Source organism: Pyrgilauda ruficollis, unplaced genomic scaffold, assembly GCF_017590135.1.
Source record: "Pyrgilauda ruficollis isolate IOZ18807 unplaced genomic scaffold, ASM1759013v1 scaffold196, whole genome shotgun sequence".
Lineage (NCBI taxonomy): Eukaryota > Metazoa > Chordata > Aves > Passeriformes > Passeridae > Pyrgilauda > Pyrgilauda ruficollis.
Window position 1 is genome coordinate 445,835 of NW_024518762.1, and position 16,284 is coordinate 462,118.

At 50.1% G+C, this 16,284-nt stretch overlaps 1 protein-coding gene across 1 annotated transcript in view; it reads left to right on the forward strand.

Annotated features, from left to right (window-relative positions):
* The window catches only part of ACVR1 (activin A receptor type 1), a 44,465-nt gene extending 28,716 nt beyond the window's left edge, over positions 1 to 15,749 (forward strand). The window contains exons 5-10 of the mRNA XM_041466008.1: positions 1,937 to 2,036; positions 2,790 to 2,936; positions 4,994 to 5,269; positions 9,202 to 9,399; positions 13,463 to 13,593; positions 14,500 to 15,749. Of these exons, the coding sequence (XP_041321942.1) occupies positions 1,937 to 2,036; positions 2,790 to 2,936; positions 4,994 to 5,269; positions 9,202 to 9,399; positions 13,463 to 13,593; positions 14,500 to 14,634 (987 nt within the window). The 3' untranslated portion in view covers positions 14,635 to 15,749. The remainder of the gene's footprint in view (positions 1 to 1,936; positions 2,037 to 2,789; positions 2,937 to 4,993; positions 5,270 to 9,201; positions 9,400 to 13,462; positions 13,594 to 14,499) is intronic.
* Positions 15,750 to 16,284: the final 535 nt, after the last annotated feature.

The following is a 16,284-nucleotide window of genomic DNA, read 5'->3' on the forward strand; positions in this document are numbered from 1 at the left end:
GGGCTGGGGTATCAGTGACGTTTTGCTGATGGAGGAGCAGTGGGAGTTCTAAGAAATGGGCAGTTCTTACTCAAAGCTCAGTTTTCAAATTACAGTCTTACTCATGTGGTCTCTGCAAAATGTAATGAGCTGGGAAGTGTTCCCTTTCTGCAGGGTGACTGTCCTTCCCCCTTCCCTGAGGCCAGAGCACAAATGTCCCAGCAGCTGTCCCTCACTTTATCTGAGCAGAGCAAGTAAAGCTTCAGGCAGGTGGAGTGTGTTTCTGAAGCAATGCAGAGTTTTCTTCTCCTTGCATTGCAGAGATAAAATGTCCCCAGCATTAAGAGGCTGGAAAACATTTTCTATTTTGGTGCTGTCCCACCATAATGTGCTTTCACTGCAAGGAGTGGCCTGTGTCTGTTAATATTTTTTTTTTCTTTCTTTTTGTAATGCCTTTGGCTCTGTTTAATGAGCCCACAAAGGTTGGTTCCATGTTACTGGTTTAAAACAGCCAATCTTGATGTATCCACATGGCCCAGGCATGTGTGCAGCTGGTGATCTGTCCTTAAGCACTGACTTCCAACTTTTACCAGCTCCTCTGTCTTATCTGTGCAAGATCATTTCAAGCCATTTGCAGACCTTTTGTACTTCTAGTTATTTAATGTTACTTGGAAATGGGGATAACATCTGTGAAGAAAAAAATCACAATTCTGTTTCAAAGAGCTGGGAGAAGCTGGGAGCTGTCAGACCCTCTGAGCCAGTGCTGCGTGGTGCCAGTGCTGCTGCCCTGCCTCCCAGCGTGGCTGATGCACAACATGTAATTGGTGGCTCCTGTGCCCAAACGTTCATCTGAACAGCAACTCTTCTAGATGCCAGATTTTTCTTCTCCATTGTGTTTTAAGTCACTGGCTTTGTCACACATTAGGTAAGTTTACATTTAGGATTAGTCTCTGCAGTGTAGCAAGTGCTTAAAGCCCTAAGCTGCTTAGTGGAAGGAGCTCTGGCCTCTTCAAATCTTGTTTTTACAGTTGCTGTAGATAAGTTTGGGGATGGATTTTTGTTTTTGTTGCTTTTGTTTTGCTCTGATGCAAGCAGGAAGGAAAATGAGCCCTCAGTTTGTGTTAAAAAGTAAGGCAGTCTCTGTCACTCCCAGATTCTTTTTCTTGAGCACTCGTTAAGAGGTTCTTAGAAGAAATGAGATTTCATGGATATCTGGTCCAAGCACTGCAATGCTGTTTTCTGGAAATAACAGAAAGTTGGTTACACTTAGGCTTTTTAATCCTATTTTCCTTTGTAAAAAAGAGTCCAGCAATAGTTGTTAATGCTTTGAACTAATACAAAACTCCTGGCTGTAAAAGCAGCTGGACATTAGCATTTTACAAGGCTAATGGGATTTTAACATTCAATCAGGATCTCACTTATGTTTGTTATAAGCTTACAGCTCAAAGTCTGCTTTCTATGCATTAAAAATACCAGAAACTGATAAAGCTTTTAAGAAAGATTTGTTACAGAAGTTTTTCTGGAGTATCAGTGGCAAATCTTGTGTGATTTGCCACTGGTGATGCTGGAAAATCCCCTCACCTCATTTATTTGAAAACTGGTTTTGATTTTAAATACCTGCATCAAGCTTGAATAGGCATCAGAAACAGAACTGAGAGGACATAAGGTAAGTAAAAGAAGAGTGAAGTGCTGAAAAAGGCCAGAATCTCCTGATAGAGGATAGCTGGTATGCCAGGAGTGGGCTTCCAGTGCAGACATCTGTTGTCATATATTTATTACACTTATTAAAGAAATAATGGCTTACTAAACAAATGCTCTTTCACCCCAGGTGACCAAATGGCATCCCCAGAGCCACACAGATACCCCGAGCTTTAACCTAACCTGTCCTTTGTGCATGTAAACAGGGAAAAATGGGGTTTCTCACGGGTCCTAAACTTCTGCTTTTCCTTCTGAACAGGATTTGTTGGACCATTCCTGCACATCTGGAAGTGGCTCTGGGCTTCCTTTCTTGGTGCAAAGAACGGTGGCTCGCCAGATCACACTTGTGGAGTGTGTAGGTCAGTGTCTTCTGGGTGGTTAGTTTTTTGTAGGGCTTTAGTGTTAATTTTATTGATTCATTCAATTTTTCTTCAGCATATTTTTGTTATTAACTGCGTAGTGTTAATTGAGTTTAGGAGGCATTTGGGTCAAAGATACCTGGAGGCATTGACATTGAGCCAAGATTCGGTGCAGGCACTGAAGAGGTGAGGAAGCTATTGGGCTGAAAAGTTTGGCTTGCAGACAGTATGTCCTGATCTCCACGGGACAGGGCTTGGTTTTGGTGGGGCTGGTGGTTTTTAATCCTTTTTTTTTTTGTTTGTGGATGGCTTTAGGTTTTTGTTTTCTTTAAATCTTCATTTTGCAAGGGGTGATGATGGAATAGAAATGTAAGGGCTGTATCCCCAGCATTGCATTTCCTTCCTGCCCTCCTTGCTGCAGAATTCACAGCTCTGTGCTGGGCACACTGACCTTGCCCTGTGCCGCCTGAGTCACTTCAGCTGCAAAACCACTTCCATTGTATGGTACCTGCCAGTTCAACCCCTCTGTGCTGCACTGGTGTGCAGGGAGGGGAGATCCACACTCTCAGGGCTTGCAGGCAAAGCAGCCAGGAAAAAGGAGGGATGCTGGAGCACAGTGTGACTCCAGTGGTGAGACCTGCGTGCAGGGGAGGTCAGAGCAGCTGGTGTGGTGCTGGGTTCATGACAGTCGAGTTCTGCCTGCTGAAGGCTGTTTGTTAGGTGACAGCTTCTCCTGTGTTTTTCCCCCACCAGGAAAGGGCCGTTATGGAGAAGTTTGGAGGGGTCAGTGGCAAGGAGAAAATGTTGCTGTGAAGATCTTCTCTTCTAGGGATGAGAAGTCCTGGTTCAGGGAAACTGAGCTGTACAACACTGTACTGCTGCGGCACGAGAATATTTTGGGTAAGTAGGACAAGCACGTTCTGTATCCTGGTGTGTCTGCTGTAAAGGTGAGTTACCTGGACAGGTCACTTGTCAAGCACTGCACACTCACCAGGCAGCTCACAGTCTGCAGGTTCTTGTCTTGTGATAAAGAGCTGAAGAGAAATTTTCAGGGAGAGACTTCCAGGAGAGGCTGAGTCTCAAATGGGGAATGTGTCATAGCAGCTGCGACTTGCTGCTCTGCAATATTGCAGCAGGAAGCAGTTAATCAGCCAGATGAATCAGTGTTGGCAGCTGAGCACACAGAAAGCAGTGGAGGTGTCACAGAGCCCTGTGGAAGGGACTGGCTCCTGCAGCTCTCGTGGCAGAGTCCTGCCCAGTGTGTCAGGGGAAGCTCTGGTGGATCTGTGTTGGGTTGTAATCTCAGTTTCCCTGCAGAAATGGAGGGAGAAAAGGTGGGGAGGAGTTTATAATGAGATTTAGGCATTTAATACTTTTCCTTATGGCTAAGTAAAGTGCAATATGAATCCAGTATTCTCTTCTGTTCAGCTGTTCTGCTCAGGGTGAGAGTAAGCTCTTTTGGTGTTTAAACTTCAGTTATAGCTGCATGATGTATCTTTTTCCCTGGAAATAGGAAAGTAAATGAACCTTGTGCATCACTCATACCTCATGTGCTTGGTGCTGAGAACTGGGAAAGTGGCTTTGTTGTGTTGAGCCATGTCTGAGGTTTAAGCAGCCCTTTGATTCCTCATAGATGTGCCCTGCTGTCACTGGTGTGCCACCTCTGCAAATAAAAGCAGCAGCACATTTTGAGTGCTGACACTGCCTCACCCAATGTCTGTCTTCAGTCAGTTTTCCTTTGGCTCCTTTTTCTTGCTTCCTGTCAGAGAATGTTCCTTGGCTCTCTAGCTCACTCTGCTAGTCATTTGTGTGTTTCCTGAAGCAGTTCCTTTGCTGCTACAAAAATAATTTGGTGGCCTCCTGAAATGTGAATTATTGAACTTCCCTTCCCAAGAGAGTAAGTGACTTGGCTGAAATTACATTGCCTGTTTTCCTTGATGCTTTGCCTGTGTTTAGTCTTTCTTGATGACTGTCAAATTTGTTGGCTATTTTAGAGACTTTTTTTTAGATTCAATATTAAACAATATCACAGATTACAGAAATGTCACATTGTGCACAAGTCTGACTTTAGGAGAGAAGGCAGTGGATGTTCTTTCTGACAAATGTGAGCTTTTCATAAGCATGATTTGTTCCTCTGACTTGGGAATAAAACTTGTGTTGTTCCCAGCTAAAGCTGTTGAGGTCACTGTGTGGATATATGCAGAGGTGACAGGAAGGGAGCTTCCCCTGAGTTTGGGGTCCAGTTTCAAGACATGGTGTTTTTGCAGGCAGTTCTTGAGGTTGATGAGTCATGAGTTTTGAACAGCAAATTTTCTCAGTTTCTTCATAGAAGATCATTGTGGTTGGGCCACACATTTAACCCTGTTCTCAGCAGCCTGCACTGGCTGCCTGTGGACTCTAAAAATGGAAATGGTTGTTCCTGGCTTGATGTCTGAGGTGTTTCTGCTTTCCAGTGTGACCCTCTCAAGTGGGCAGCAGCAAATGTGCTACAGACTTGGGGTCTTTCTGCTTGACTGGGAACTTCCCCACCCCCAAGTCCTTCAAAAAGAAGGAAAAATAAAAATATTTTTAAAGTGTGTGGTCCTAAGAAGTAGTTTTTCGATGTGACTGACAAATATGTGAATGGGTTCTTGTGAATAATGTGAGTTAGAGCTCCAGCATTTCCTTTCATCACAGCAGTACCTGCAGTTGTCTGCAGTGCAGTTCTAATTAAACAAGTTGTGCATTGCACGAGGGGCCAGCAGTGTTGATCCATCTTGTCACAGAATATCCAGAGCTGGAAGGGACCCACCGGGATCATGGAGTCCAGCTCCTGGGTGGATGGGCTGTATGGGGTCATCCCCACAGCCTTGGCACTCTCAGCACCTGCTCTGGCTAGCTGAGCTGCTTTTCTCGGGGAGTCTTGAAGGACCCCTGTCAGTTTATTGGCGTGTTTCTCCTTCTTCCTCTCCCTCTAGGTTTTATTGCATCCGACATGACTTCCAGGAACTCCAGCACGCAGCTGTGGCTGATCACACACTACCACGAGATGGGCTCTCTGTACGACTACCTGCAGCTGACCACGCTGGACACGGTGAGCTGCCTGCGCATCGTGCTGTCCATCGCCAGCGGCCTGGCGCACCTGCACATCGAGATCTTCGGCACGCAGGGCAAGCCGGCCATCTCCCACCGCGACCTCAAGAGCAAGAACATCCTCGTCAAGAAGAACGGGCAGTGCTGCATCGCCGACCTGGGTGAGCTGCTGCTGCCCAGCCGGGGGGTCGGGTGGCTGCGCTGGAGGAGCGAGGGGGGCTGTGGGCCGGGGTGGTGTGTCTGTGCCCCCTGTCCGTGTGTCTGCAGTGACCTCTGTCTGTGCCCCCTGTCTGTGTGTCTGCAGTGACCCCTGTGCCACCTGTCTGTGTGTCTGCAGAGACCTCTGTGCCCCCTGTCTGTGTGCCCGCAGAGACCTCTGTCTGTGCTCCCTGTCTGTGCCACCTGTCTGTGTGCCCGCAGTGACCTCTGTGCCCCCTGTCTGTGTGCCTGCAGTGACCTCTGTGCCACCTGTCCGTGTGCCCGCAGTGACCCCTGTGCCACCTGTCTGTGTGCCCACAGTGACCTCTGTCTGTGCCCCCTGTCCGTGTGCCCGCAGTGACCCCTGTCCATGACCCCTGTCCGTGTGCTTGCAGTGTCCCCCATCCATGTCCGCTGTCTGTGACCTGTCCGTGTCCCTGTCCCCTGTCCGTGTCCGTGTCCCCGTCCGTGTCCCCTCGCGGGCGCTCCCGCAGTGCCCGCCGCGGCCGCCAGGTGGCGCCTGCAGCCCAGCCACGCTTTTGGGGCCTTTTCCTGGTTTTCCGTGCTTAAATGCCATTTCCGGATCCCAGAGCACGCGGCGGTCAGACTTCATTCCTGAGACTGAGTGTCCTCCACAGACAGTCTGAGCCGTGTGCTCGCTGTCCCGGTGCCGTAGCTCAGCTCGGTCGTGCAGAGCGCTCGTGGGCCCAGAAGCAGTTCCCTGGGACCAGCTGGTTTGGAATGGAAGCTCGATGCACCCGTGCTGAGGAGCAGTCACAGCGGTGTGCCTTGTTCACACCTTGGAGGGGTGTCTGACAGTAACGGTTTTTTTGCTTTTCTCTGCAGAAAAGGGAGAAAATAGTGGTAGAACTGAATTGGGGCACTGTTGCCTAGCCAAAAAGTGTATCAGGAGATGGGAATTTTTAAAATAATAATTCTACTGCATAATTTCCGTCACTTGTGCCTGAGGGACTTGAGATACAGACAGGGAAAACACGAAAGCCACATACTTGGGCCTCTGGAAATTTGCTGTGGGAAGAGTAGCAAATGCAGCAGTAAGTTGGAAACACAAAGTGTTAGAGACTGGCTTTTAAATACATTTGTAGTTCACTCTGAGGAGGTGCAGGATGTCCAGGCATTGATTGACCTGGCACTGGTACAGTGAAGTTTATTACACTCTTTATCTAGAGGTTTCAGATGTCTGAGAGATATTTCTGAGAGAGCACAGCAGTAAACATTTCCCATTAGTTTTTATGGTGGTTAAAATAGCTATTTTTTAAAATGTGAACTCTTCAGACCTATACCTGTCCCATTTTCCTATGTTCCTGCTTTGTAAGGGAAACTGACCAAAGAGTTTGTTGCTTCTGGCATGCATTCCTGCCCTTCCTGCTGTGGGGCTCTGTCCTGTTTCCCCTCTCTGGTCCCTTCCTGTCAGGGCCCGGAGCCGGGGCTGCTGTGCCGTGGCACCCCCGGGGTCAGGAGCTCACGTGTGCTGTGTGACAGGAGTGGATGTCATTCACTGCTGCTCACCCTGCCGGCTGGGAGCCTTGCTGTGTCCATCCAAAGCCGTGCTGGTGCCTGCTGATGGGCAGCTCTGCTGGGCAGGGCTGCGTGCCCAAGGGCCGTGTCACACCAGCAGGATGCTGTTCAGGAGCTGCTGTGCCGTGGCACCCCCGGGATCAGGAGCTGCAGCGACTCACGTGTGCTGTGTGACAGAGTGCAGGAGTGGATGTCATTCACTGCTGCTCACCCTGCCGGCTGGGAGCCTTGCTGTGTCCTTCCAAAGCCGTGCTGGTGCCGGGCAGTGCTGTGGGACAGCACGCAGGGCTGCGTGCCCAAGGGCCGTGTCACACCAGCAGGATGCTGTTCAGGAGCTGCTGTGCCGTGGCACCCCCGGGATCAGGAGCTACGTGTGCTGTGTGACAGAGTGACAGGATGTCATTCACTGCTGCTCACCCTGCCGGCTGGGAGCCTTGCTGTGTCCATCCAAAGCCGTGCTGGTGCCTGCTGCTGGGCAGGGCTGCTGGGCAGGGCTGCGTGCCCAAGGGCCGTGTCACACCAGCGGGATGCAGTTCAGGAGCTGCAGTGCCGTGGCTCAGGGCCCCTCAGTGCCCTGCGGTGGGCAGGACGTGCTGCCCATCTGCAGACAGCAGCGCTGCCTCTGTGGGTGACAGCCCCTGCCTGACCCCTGCGTGCTGCCGGCCTCCCTCAGCTGTGAGCCTTGACCTCTGGGCCTCTGCAAGCTGTTTGGCTTAGAGTGGGTGAAGTTTTACAACTTTTATCAAAGTGTTCTCCGAGGTCCTGATTTTTCCAGAGTTGGCCAGAAAATGCGGTTTCTGACCTTTGTTTGCTGTTGCAAGCTTTTTTAAAGGAAAAAATTATAAACCATACATATTGTTTAATATAATCTAATACTAATTTAAAGTCACACATAAAAGCCTATGTGTCAGAATGAGACAGAAGTACTTGGATCTGGGAGCAGACTTCATCTCATCAGTCTGGGGTCATGAGATGGGACATAAAGTGTCCCTAACAAGGGTGGGACAAACATTTTAGCAGTGCTTGTTGTGATGGGCCAAGGGGAGGTGGTTTGAAACTGAAAGAGGATTGATTTACATAAATGTAAGAAGTGTTTTACAGTGGGGTGGGCAGGCCCTGGCACAGGTTCCCAGAGCACATCCATGTCCGCTGTCTGTGACCTGTCCGTGTCCCTGTCCCCTGTCCGTGTCCGTGTCCCCGTCCGTGTCCCCTCGCGGGCGCTCCCGCAGTGCCCGCCGCGGCCGCCAGGTGGCGCCTGCAGCCCAGCCACGCTTTTGGGGCCTTTTCCTGGTTTTCCGTGCTTAAATGCCATTTCCGGATCCCAGAGCACGCGGCGGTCAGACTTCATTCCTGAGACTGTCAACCCAAAGTATTCTGTGATCTTTCTAGAGGTACCATAAGCCTATTCTTATCAGCTTGAAATATATTGAAGTGCATTTGAATTGCAGAAGAGTGTTTTCCAAAGTTTTATTGCGTTAAAGAACAGACTGTTCTTTGGAAAGAGAGGCAAATGAATGATCTGGTGATAGGTTAGTTTTTGTGGGACTGAGGTAAAAAGCCTTTTAAGGTTCACCTGAAATAAACTCCTGTTAAATGTAAATAGTATATGTCATTCTTAGAAGATTTGTTGAGGAAATTAGGGAGAGTTTGCGTCGCCCTCTCTGTCGCTTGGCTCTGCCATGCACCCACTGCTGCTCAATTTGCAGTGCTCTCTGTTTACCGTGGCCAAATGAGTGCTCTGTGTGTTTCCAAATTTACAGTAATTTGGTCCCTCACATAATGTTCTCTGCTTAAATGTTTAGTAATTAGTAGAAACCAGGTAGAGTGGTTTTGTCTGACTCATTTTAGATCTGCTTGAGGATGTTTATTTTTCAAGCTGCTGCAAATACGGTGTTTTTGTTTTCCAGCTTTATTTTTTTAACTTGTGTGTATCCTTCATGCAGTGTTTTTCTTCTCCTTTCCCCACAGTTCAGGTGTATCCACCTACCCAAAAGGTCTATAAATAAATTTGAATGCTGTGTAAAGTTGTTTTGTTCTGAGCAGCAGCTGTTTGGCCTCTGCGTATCCGTGCCCAGAGTGCTGGGGACATCCAGTGGCTGCAAAACACTTCATGACAGTGTTTTGCAAGAGTGCAATAAAATGCTTGATGATAGTCCCTTAGGAGATAGTGGGCCTGTCTGTGGCCCCAGGGGCTGGTTTTGCTGGCAGGTTTGGAGCTGACCCCGTTGTTCTTTGGGCAGCTGGGCCCTTGGCTCCTCTTTCAGAAACCGTCTGACGGGGTCGCTGCTCGGGGGCCCTTAGGCGCGTGCTGCTGCAGCTGAAGGGACCCTAACACGTTGTTTTTTCTGTCCTTCAGGCCTTGCAGTCATGCACTCCCAAAGCACCAACCAGCTGGACGTGGGGAACAATCCCCGTGTGGGCACCAAGCGCTACATGGCTCCCGAGGTGCTGGACGAGACCATCCAGGCCGACTGCTTTGACTCCTACAAGCGCGTGGACATCTGGGCCTTCGGGCTGGTCCTCTGGGAGGTGGCCAGGCGCATGGTCAGCAACGGTGAGTGCCTGGGGCTGCTTCCCTTGGCTCCGGAGAGCTGAGCACGGGGGAGCTCACAGCCCACAGCGTGCTGGGCCCCGCACTGCTCCGATCCCTGACACGTCAGGAAGCTGTTGGTGTGTTGGGTACAGTGGGTCATTCCTGTTGCCACTCCTGTCAAGGCAGAGAACAGAGTCCCTGCTCGTTCTGAGTCCTGGTGGGACATATTCGGATCAAATAGCTAAGTTAAAATTTCAGATCAGAAGGTCTCTGTCCTTCTTCCTTGTGTCATTAAACCATAGTGATTATTTGTAGGTGTCTGTTTCTCATGACAGACCCTAAAAGACAGAGAAGGAAAGGCAGTGCAGAAGGTATCAGAATTCAGGACTGCTTCTGCTTTACCAAGTTGGAAAGTAGCACTGGCCTGTGCACAGGTACAGTTCTGGTACTGGACACAGGTACTGCTGCAGCAGCTGCAGCTCACAGAGGCTTTACCTGAGCTGCTCTTGAACAAGAAAGGGTGGATGGTGCTGGCAGCTTCCCCAGGTTGGTGTGGAGCTCATGGGACTGCAGACCTACCTGCTTATAGGTGCATGCTCTGGAGATTTGATTCTGAGCTCAGTGCCACCATGGGAACACTTCAGGTGATGCAGATCTGTCCCTGCATTGGTCACACCAGGACAGTCTGAAGTTTCAGGTGCTGGTGACTCTAATTGCACAGGACCATTGCTCTGTACGCCTGGCTGTTGCTGTAAGTCATTCCATGCCCTTGCACTGGTTGGGATGGAGTAAACACCTTCCCTGGCCTCCGTGTGTTGAGCTGTGTGGGAATCATTGCTGGTCAGGTGGTCACGCTGATAACCCTGTTTGCTTTGCAGTGAGACTTTGGCACTGGGAGTGAGCCTGCAGGAGCAAGGGAGGGTGGTGTCTTGGGGGGCCAGAGGCACTCATCAGCCCCTTGTGCTCTCTGTGCTCTCCTGGGCTCGTGGGCAGCCTTCCAGTAACTCAGCCTGATTTAGTGCTTCAGCTCACAGAGACCTTGAAATTGTTCTAACATGACTACTAAGTCTGGTAGTTAGTAATTTTTATTTATTTATTCTAATATAATTTTTTTCTTTTTAAAAACTTACCCAGTGATCTTCCAGGTGACACAATGGTTCTTTGTATTTTCTTGTTTAATAAGAGGAGGAAAACGTGATAGGAAACTCCTTTGGCACAAAGAACTACTTGTGTGTTGTCTGTGTGCTGCAGTAGGAGCCAACCAGCATTTTTTCTGTGCACTCAGAATGTGATTTAGGTCCCCAAAGCTGTGTTTGCCTCCATTCAAATGGAGCAGTGCTGGTTCCCTGTAGAGTGTCCCCTGATCTTGGAACGTGCTCCCTTGGTTCAGCATTTACCTGGTGCCTGGCACTCACAGCTCACATCCTTGGGAGTTGTCATGCTTGTTCCCAGGGCTGTGCTCTTGTTCCACAATGACAGTGACACCAGAAGCTCAGAGGTTGTTCCTGCTCAGAGGAACCCTGGTTGTTGTTCCCGTGCTTTGTGTCAGGTTGAGCAGTGAGACTTGTGCAGGCACAGGACAAGCTGGACTTAAAGTCAGCTCAGGGCTATGGACATGTCCCAGGGCTGGAGCCAGGCTGGGGAGCTGGGGGTGCTCACCTGGAGAAGGATCCAGAGAGTGCTCAGAGCCCCTGGCAGGGCCTGGAGGGGCTCCAGGAGAGCTGGAGAGGGACTGGGGACAAGGCATGGAGGGACAGGACCCAGGGAATGGCTCCCACTGCCAGAGGGCAGGGATGGATGGGAGATTGGGAAGTTCTTCTTGGCTGTGAGGGAGGTGAGGCCCTGACAGAGGGTACCCAGAGCAGCTGTGGCTGCCCCTGGATCCCTGGCAGTGTCCAAGGCCAGGCTGGATGGGGCTTGGAGCAGCCTGGGTTAGTGCAGGGGGTCCCTGCCATGGCAGGGGTGGAATGGGATGGGATTTAAGGTCCCTTCCCTCTCAGACCATTCTGGGAGTCTGTGAAGTAACAAGGAGCAAAGGTAAGAAGCCACTGTGGCACCTGTGGATTGTAGGTGGCTGGAGAGCAGCAAGCCAGCAGCCCCAGCAGAGCAGGAGGGTGTGCTGGCAGTGCCAGGAGTCACCTCCAGGCAGGGCAGGCAGCCCAGGCTGTGGCTGTGCTGGGGGAGCCGGGTGTCCCCGGGCAGCGGGCGAGGGCAGCGTGTCACGGGTCAGGGACGTGCTGTGGGACAGAGGTTGAGTGGCTCCTGGCACCACGAGGGCTCCCGCCAGGCTGGACAGAGCTCAGAGCGCCCCGCAGCCACCACTGGAGTAAAGGCCAGCCCTGCTTCCTTTGTCTTAGGACTGCGTGTCTTTGCAGCAGCCAGTTATGTGCCCCGTGCTTGGGAAAGAGCACATGACAGCAGTGAAGTAGAGCCAGCGCTCTCTGCAGAGATAAAGTTCATCTGTAATGTCCTCGTGGCCCTGGGAGCGTGTCCAGAGCTGTGCGACAGCCGGATCTGGGCGCTGATCCCACACCAAGCCCTGGCCTTACCTGCAGGACAGGTGTGGCAGCAAGGGCACGGGGGGGTTGTGTTCATGAGGTCTCACAGTAAAGTGGATTCTTAAGATAGGAATTGAGCCCAGCAGGTGATGTTTGGTAGTTGTGGTTGGGAATCGCTCTGAGCAGGAGGGTGGCTGACGCTGTCACATGTCACTTGTCCTGTGTCCTTGTCAGAACAGCACCGGGCAAACTGCAGGCTGCCTGGTGCTTCTGTGGGAACTTGCTTGGGTAGCCAGGTCTCCAAATTGCCCTACTGCTCTCCAAGGCACTTGTAATCTCCTGTTTCCCTTTTTGACTAATCAGCACAGACAGGGGTTTACAGACTTCTGTGGGAGCACAGGAATATCTATGGGACTTTGATCTTCATCTCCAGTAGAACAGGAAGACTAGGATTCAACTGCTGTAGGAAAGATTGAGAACCTCTTTTCAGTTTCAGGGTATCCAAAGCAGCAGAGATTCTCCTGGATTTCATGTCTGGCTGTGGGACAGCAGATTTCAGTCTGTTGAATTGCTGTCAGCAGCAGCTATTTAATGTTCCTGCTGGACACAGAGGGCCTCATTAGCTCTGGCTTTTCCCACACTGCTGACCCAGATGCCTGTCTTTGAGCACCAGTTTGTAAATTGGCTTCCTGAGAAGGCTGGGCTCCCTGCAGATGGTTGGTGAGCCTGATCCAGTGAGGAATCAGAGAGCTGCATGTGTGTCCTGGGGAGCAGGCAGGAGGGCTCCAGCAGGAGGGCTGGGGCAGCACACACACACACAAACTCTGGTTTCAGTGCCAAACCCTAGGACATGGCCAGCTTGTTGGTTTCAAGACCAGGCTGGATGGGGCTTAAAGCAACCTGGGACAGTGGAAGATGTTCCTGCCCATGGCAGGGGTGGAATGAGATGGGCTTTAGGGTCCCTCCCAGCCCAAACCAGTTTGTGATTTTATGAAGATGCATTGAGCTCCCGAGTGCCACAGGCTCTTGGGTGTTTGGTTTTGTGATGGCATGTGGTGCCAGTTACCCTGGGGATTTTACTGTTTTCATAGCAAGGAATGAAATGCTTTGAAGCACCAGCTTGAGGGTCTGTGGATGCTGAAATGCTTATTGGACTCTTTCAGGAATTACAGAAGCACCAAAGTGTGTGTTGAGCCTGTTAGAAACCCCAGTACAGACCTTACATTTTCCCATTTGCTCGTAGAAATCCCAGTTTTTGGTAGGCAGGAAAGCTGTGTACATTACAAAACACAGCCCTTTGGCAAGGGATTTAGTTCTCCTCCTTTCAGCTCCAGCATCTGCAAAGTGGGTATAGCTCATACTTTGTGGACTTGCAATATGAGCAAATTAATTAACCTTTGAGTAGAAGAAGCTGTTCCTGGGGCAGTGAGAGCTGTTCTGTTGTTCGGAGGCTGCGTGACCTGTAGGGTTGAGTTCTAAAGGATTTCTGTGCCTCTTAGAGAGGTGGGTTTTGTGTTCCCTGTGTCCCTGCAGAAATGCTGCTCGCTGTCACCGTCATTGAGTGATGTCTGTTTGTGTCTCACCAGGAATCGTGGAAGACTACAAACCACCCTTTTATGACTTGGTTCCGAACGACCCCAGTTTTGAAGACATGAGGAAGGTGGTCTGTGTGGATCAGCAGAGGCCCAACATTCCCAACAGATGGTTCTCAGACCCGGTCAGTGTGTGCTGTCTCTCTGACACTGCCAGGGAGGCTTTCTCAGTTGTCACTCGCTGGGGAGGCTCTCGATGGCCTCGTCAGGCCTGGGGTGTGCTGGCCTGGCTTGGGGAGCACTGAGCACACAGCTGCCAGGTCTGAGCCACTCACAGACTGGCCTCTTGGGAACGTGATTTAGCAAAACCTTACAGCTGCTTTTCCTGGTGGTTGTTTTCCCTCAGAGGGGAAGTGAAGGGAAGAGAAGCTGGTCCAGGGCTTTCTGTGGCTTACAGGCACACACAACAGAATGCTGGGCTTTCCTGCCTACAGGATAGGGGCTGTTGTTCTTTTTCAGACTGATGCTCAAGTTAATTTTTCTCCATCAGTATCAGTCTGGCCTTTCCAGGCTGCCCAGCTGTTTTGCCCTTTCCCTTGGAGCTGTGGAAGTCAGTTTGAAATCTGTAGGGCTGGGCAGGCAGAGTGCCCATCTCTGAGGTTTGGGTGTGGAGCTGTGCCCTGTGCTGGGAGCCCAGCCAGTTAAATCCTGCTGGGCATGATGAAATCACAGACAGAACTTCTGTACCTTCTCAGCTGCCTTTGTGGGTCTGCTGGAGTTGGTTTCATTGAAGAGAAATTCTGTGTAATGTTTACTTAGAAAAACCCCAGCACTCAGTTGTTTAAAGGTGCACTAGCTGGTGACTCCAGTCAGCCCATGGGCCAGTTGTGCTCTTGGTTCAATCAACTTATCAGATTCAGGAGCTTTTCAAAACATGTAAGCTCTGTACTTGGTAAACAGTGGGAAGCCCTGAGAATGGGGTGTTCATCAGGCAATAAAACCTCTCTGTGTGGGTGCTTGGCCCCAGCCAGTGCTTCCTTGCCTTGTTACTTGTGAGTGACCTGTGCTGTGTGGTTTCTGTTCTTCCCCAGACGTTGACGTCCCTTGCCAAGCTGATGAAGGAGTGCTGGTACCAGAACCCCTCGGCCAGACTGACAGCCCTGCGCATCAAAAAGACTTTGACCAAAATTGACAATTCCTTAGACAAACTGAAAGCTGACTGTTGACCTCTCCTCGTGGTGCTCTCCCGGCAGGAAGGCACTGGGCTGGCCCGGAGGCTCTGGCCAGGCAGTTCCTAGCCCTGGTCCCCAAGGAGCTCTGGGGGGCAGCTGGGGACCCCGCTGCCCCGAGCACACCTGGGCGAGCGCTGAGGACTCAGCTGGGCGTGCTGTGGCTGAGCTAGTGGCCTGAAGGAAGACAGAGAAATCCTAAGACAAGATCAGGGCATTAAACAATGGCTTTGAACAGCTTCTTTCTTTTTTCTTTTTTTTTCCTTTTTTTTATTTTTGTTTCCTTTTTTTCCCTTTTTTTTTTTTAATACTTTATTTTAATTCTCCTAATCACTCCCAAGGTGAACACATGGAAGTGGTAAATTTTAATCAGCAATATTGCCTGTGCTTCTCTTCTTTATTGCACTAGGAATTCTTTGCATTCCTTACTTGCACTGTCACTGTTAATTTTAACGACATGACTTGCCAAAAATATGATTGGCTGTATCCTGCATTGATCTATGCCTGAGTAATAGGAAAAGAATTCGGTAAACTGAAAATATAACAGTCAGACTTTAGCTGCATTTTACATGTGTACTGATGTTTACAATAATGCTGAACATTAGGAAATTCTTGTTTATCCAAAACTTGCAAATTATTTATTACTAGTGCACTTGACAGTTTTTTAAACTGTAAAATAAGTGCATAAAGTTAAAGCTTATTTTTATGTGGCCTCTTTCATGATTTCTTACACAGACGTTTTTGTAACACAATATAACCTGAAACATGAATTGTTTTCTGTATTATCATATTACAACTCGATAGTCACATTTTAAGTGCTTCACATTTGTAGGTGTGTGGTCTGTACCATATTTTCAGTTGGAATATGGAACGTATATAGCCATTTCCCCCAGGACCTTGCGTCTGGCATCTTAGTGATCTGGGAAAGGACAGCAATGGAGGAGTTAACTAGAATATTAGGTCATGAATGCTGTGGGGAAAATGCATTTTATTTCTTCTAAGCTATATAATATGCATTTAAACTCTGCCAGAAAAATAACTATTTTGTTTTAATCTACTTTTTCTATTTAGTAGTTATTTGTATAAATTAAATAGAATGTTTTCAAGTCAAACGTGGGAGTGTTTTAGTTGTGTTACTGCCTGTCAGTGAGCAGGTGTCCCCGCAGGGTCCCAGGGCTGCTCGTGCCCCTGCCAGGTGCTGAGGCTGCAGAGGTGCAGCAGGAGGTGCAGCAGGAGGTGCAGCAGGAGGTGCAGCAGGAGGTGCAGGGCTCTGCCTGGATCTGTCCCAGCCCCGGGGTCGGCTCGGTGGGCACCAAGGCTTCCCATCACTCTCCATGCCCCTCTCCATGCCCTCCTTCCTTACACCCCGTGGGGCAGCGGGGAGTGGCAGTGCCCTCTCACCCGTGGAGAAGAGCTCCTGTATTCACAGGCTTGGGATCCCCCGGGTGGTGCAAGGCTCTGGGCAGAGAGTGCCTGGATCACCTGCGGGATCCCAAGCCTCTCCACGCTTCCTCTCTGGGCTGAAGCACTCCCCTGAGGTTCCCTTCAGCTCTACCAGGTTCTGCTCTGCTGCCTCTCTGTCGCTTTTCCTGCTCAGCCCCATCCTCCCTGTCCCGTGCCTCGTTCCGGTGCAGGAGGAGCAGCAGC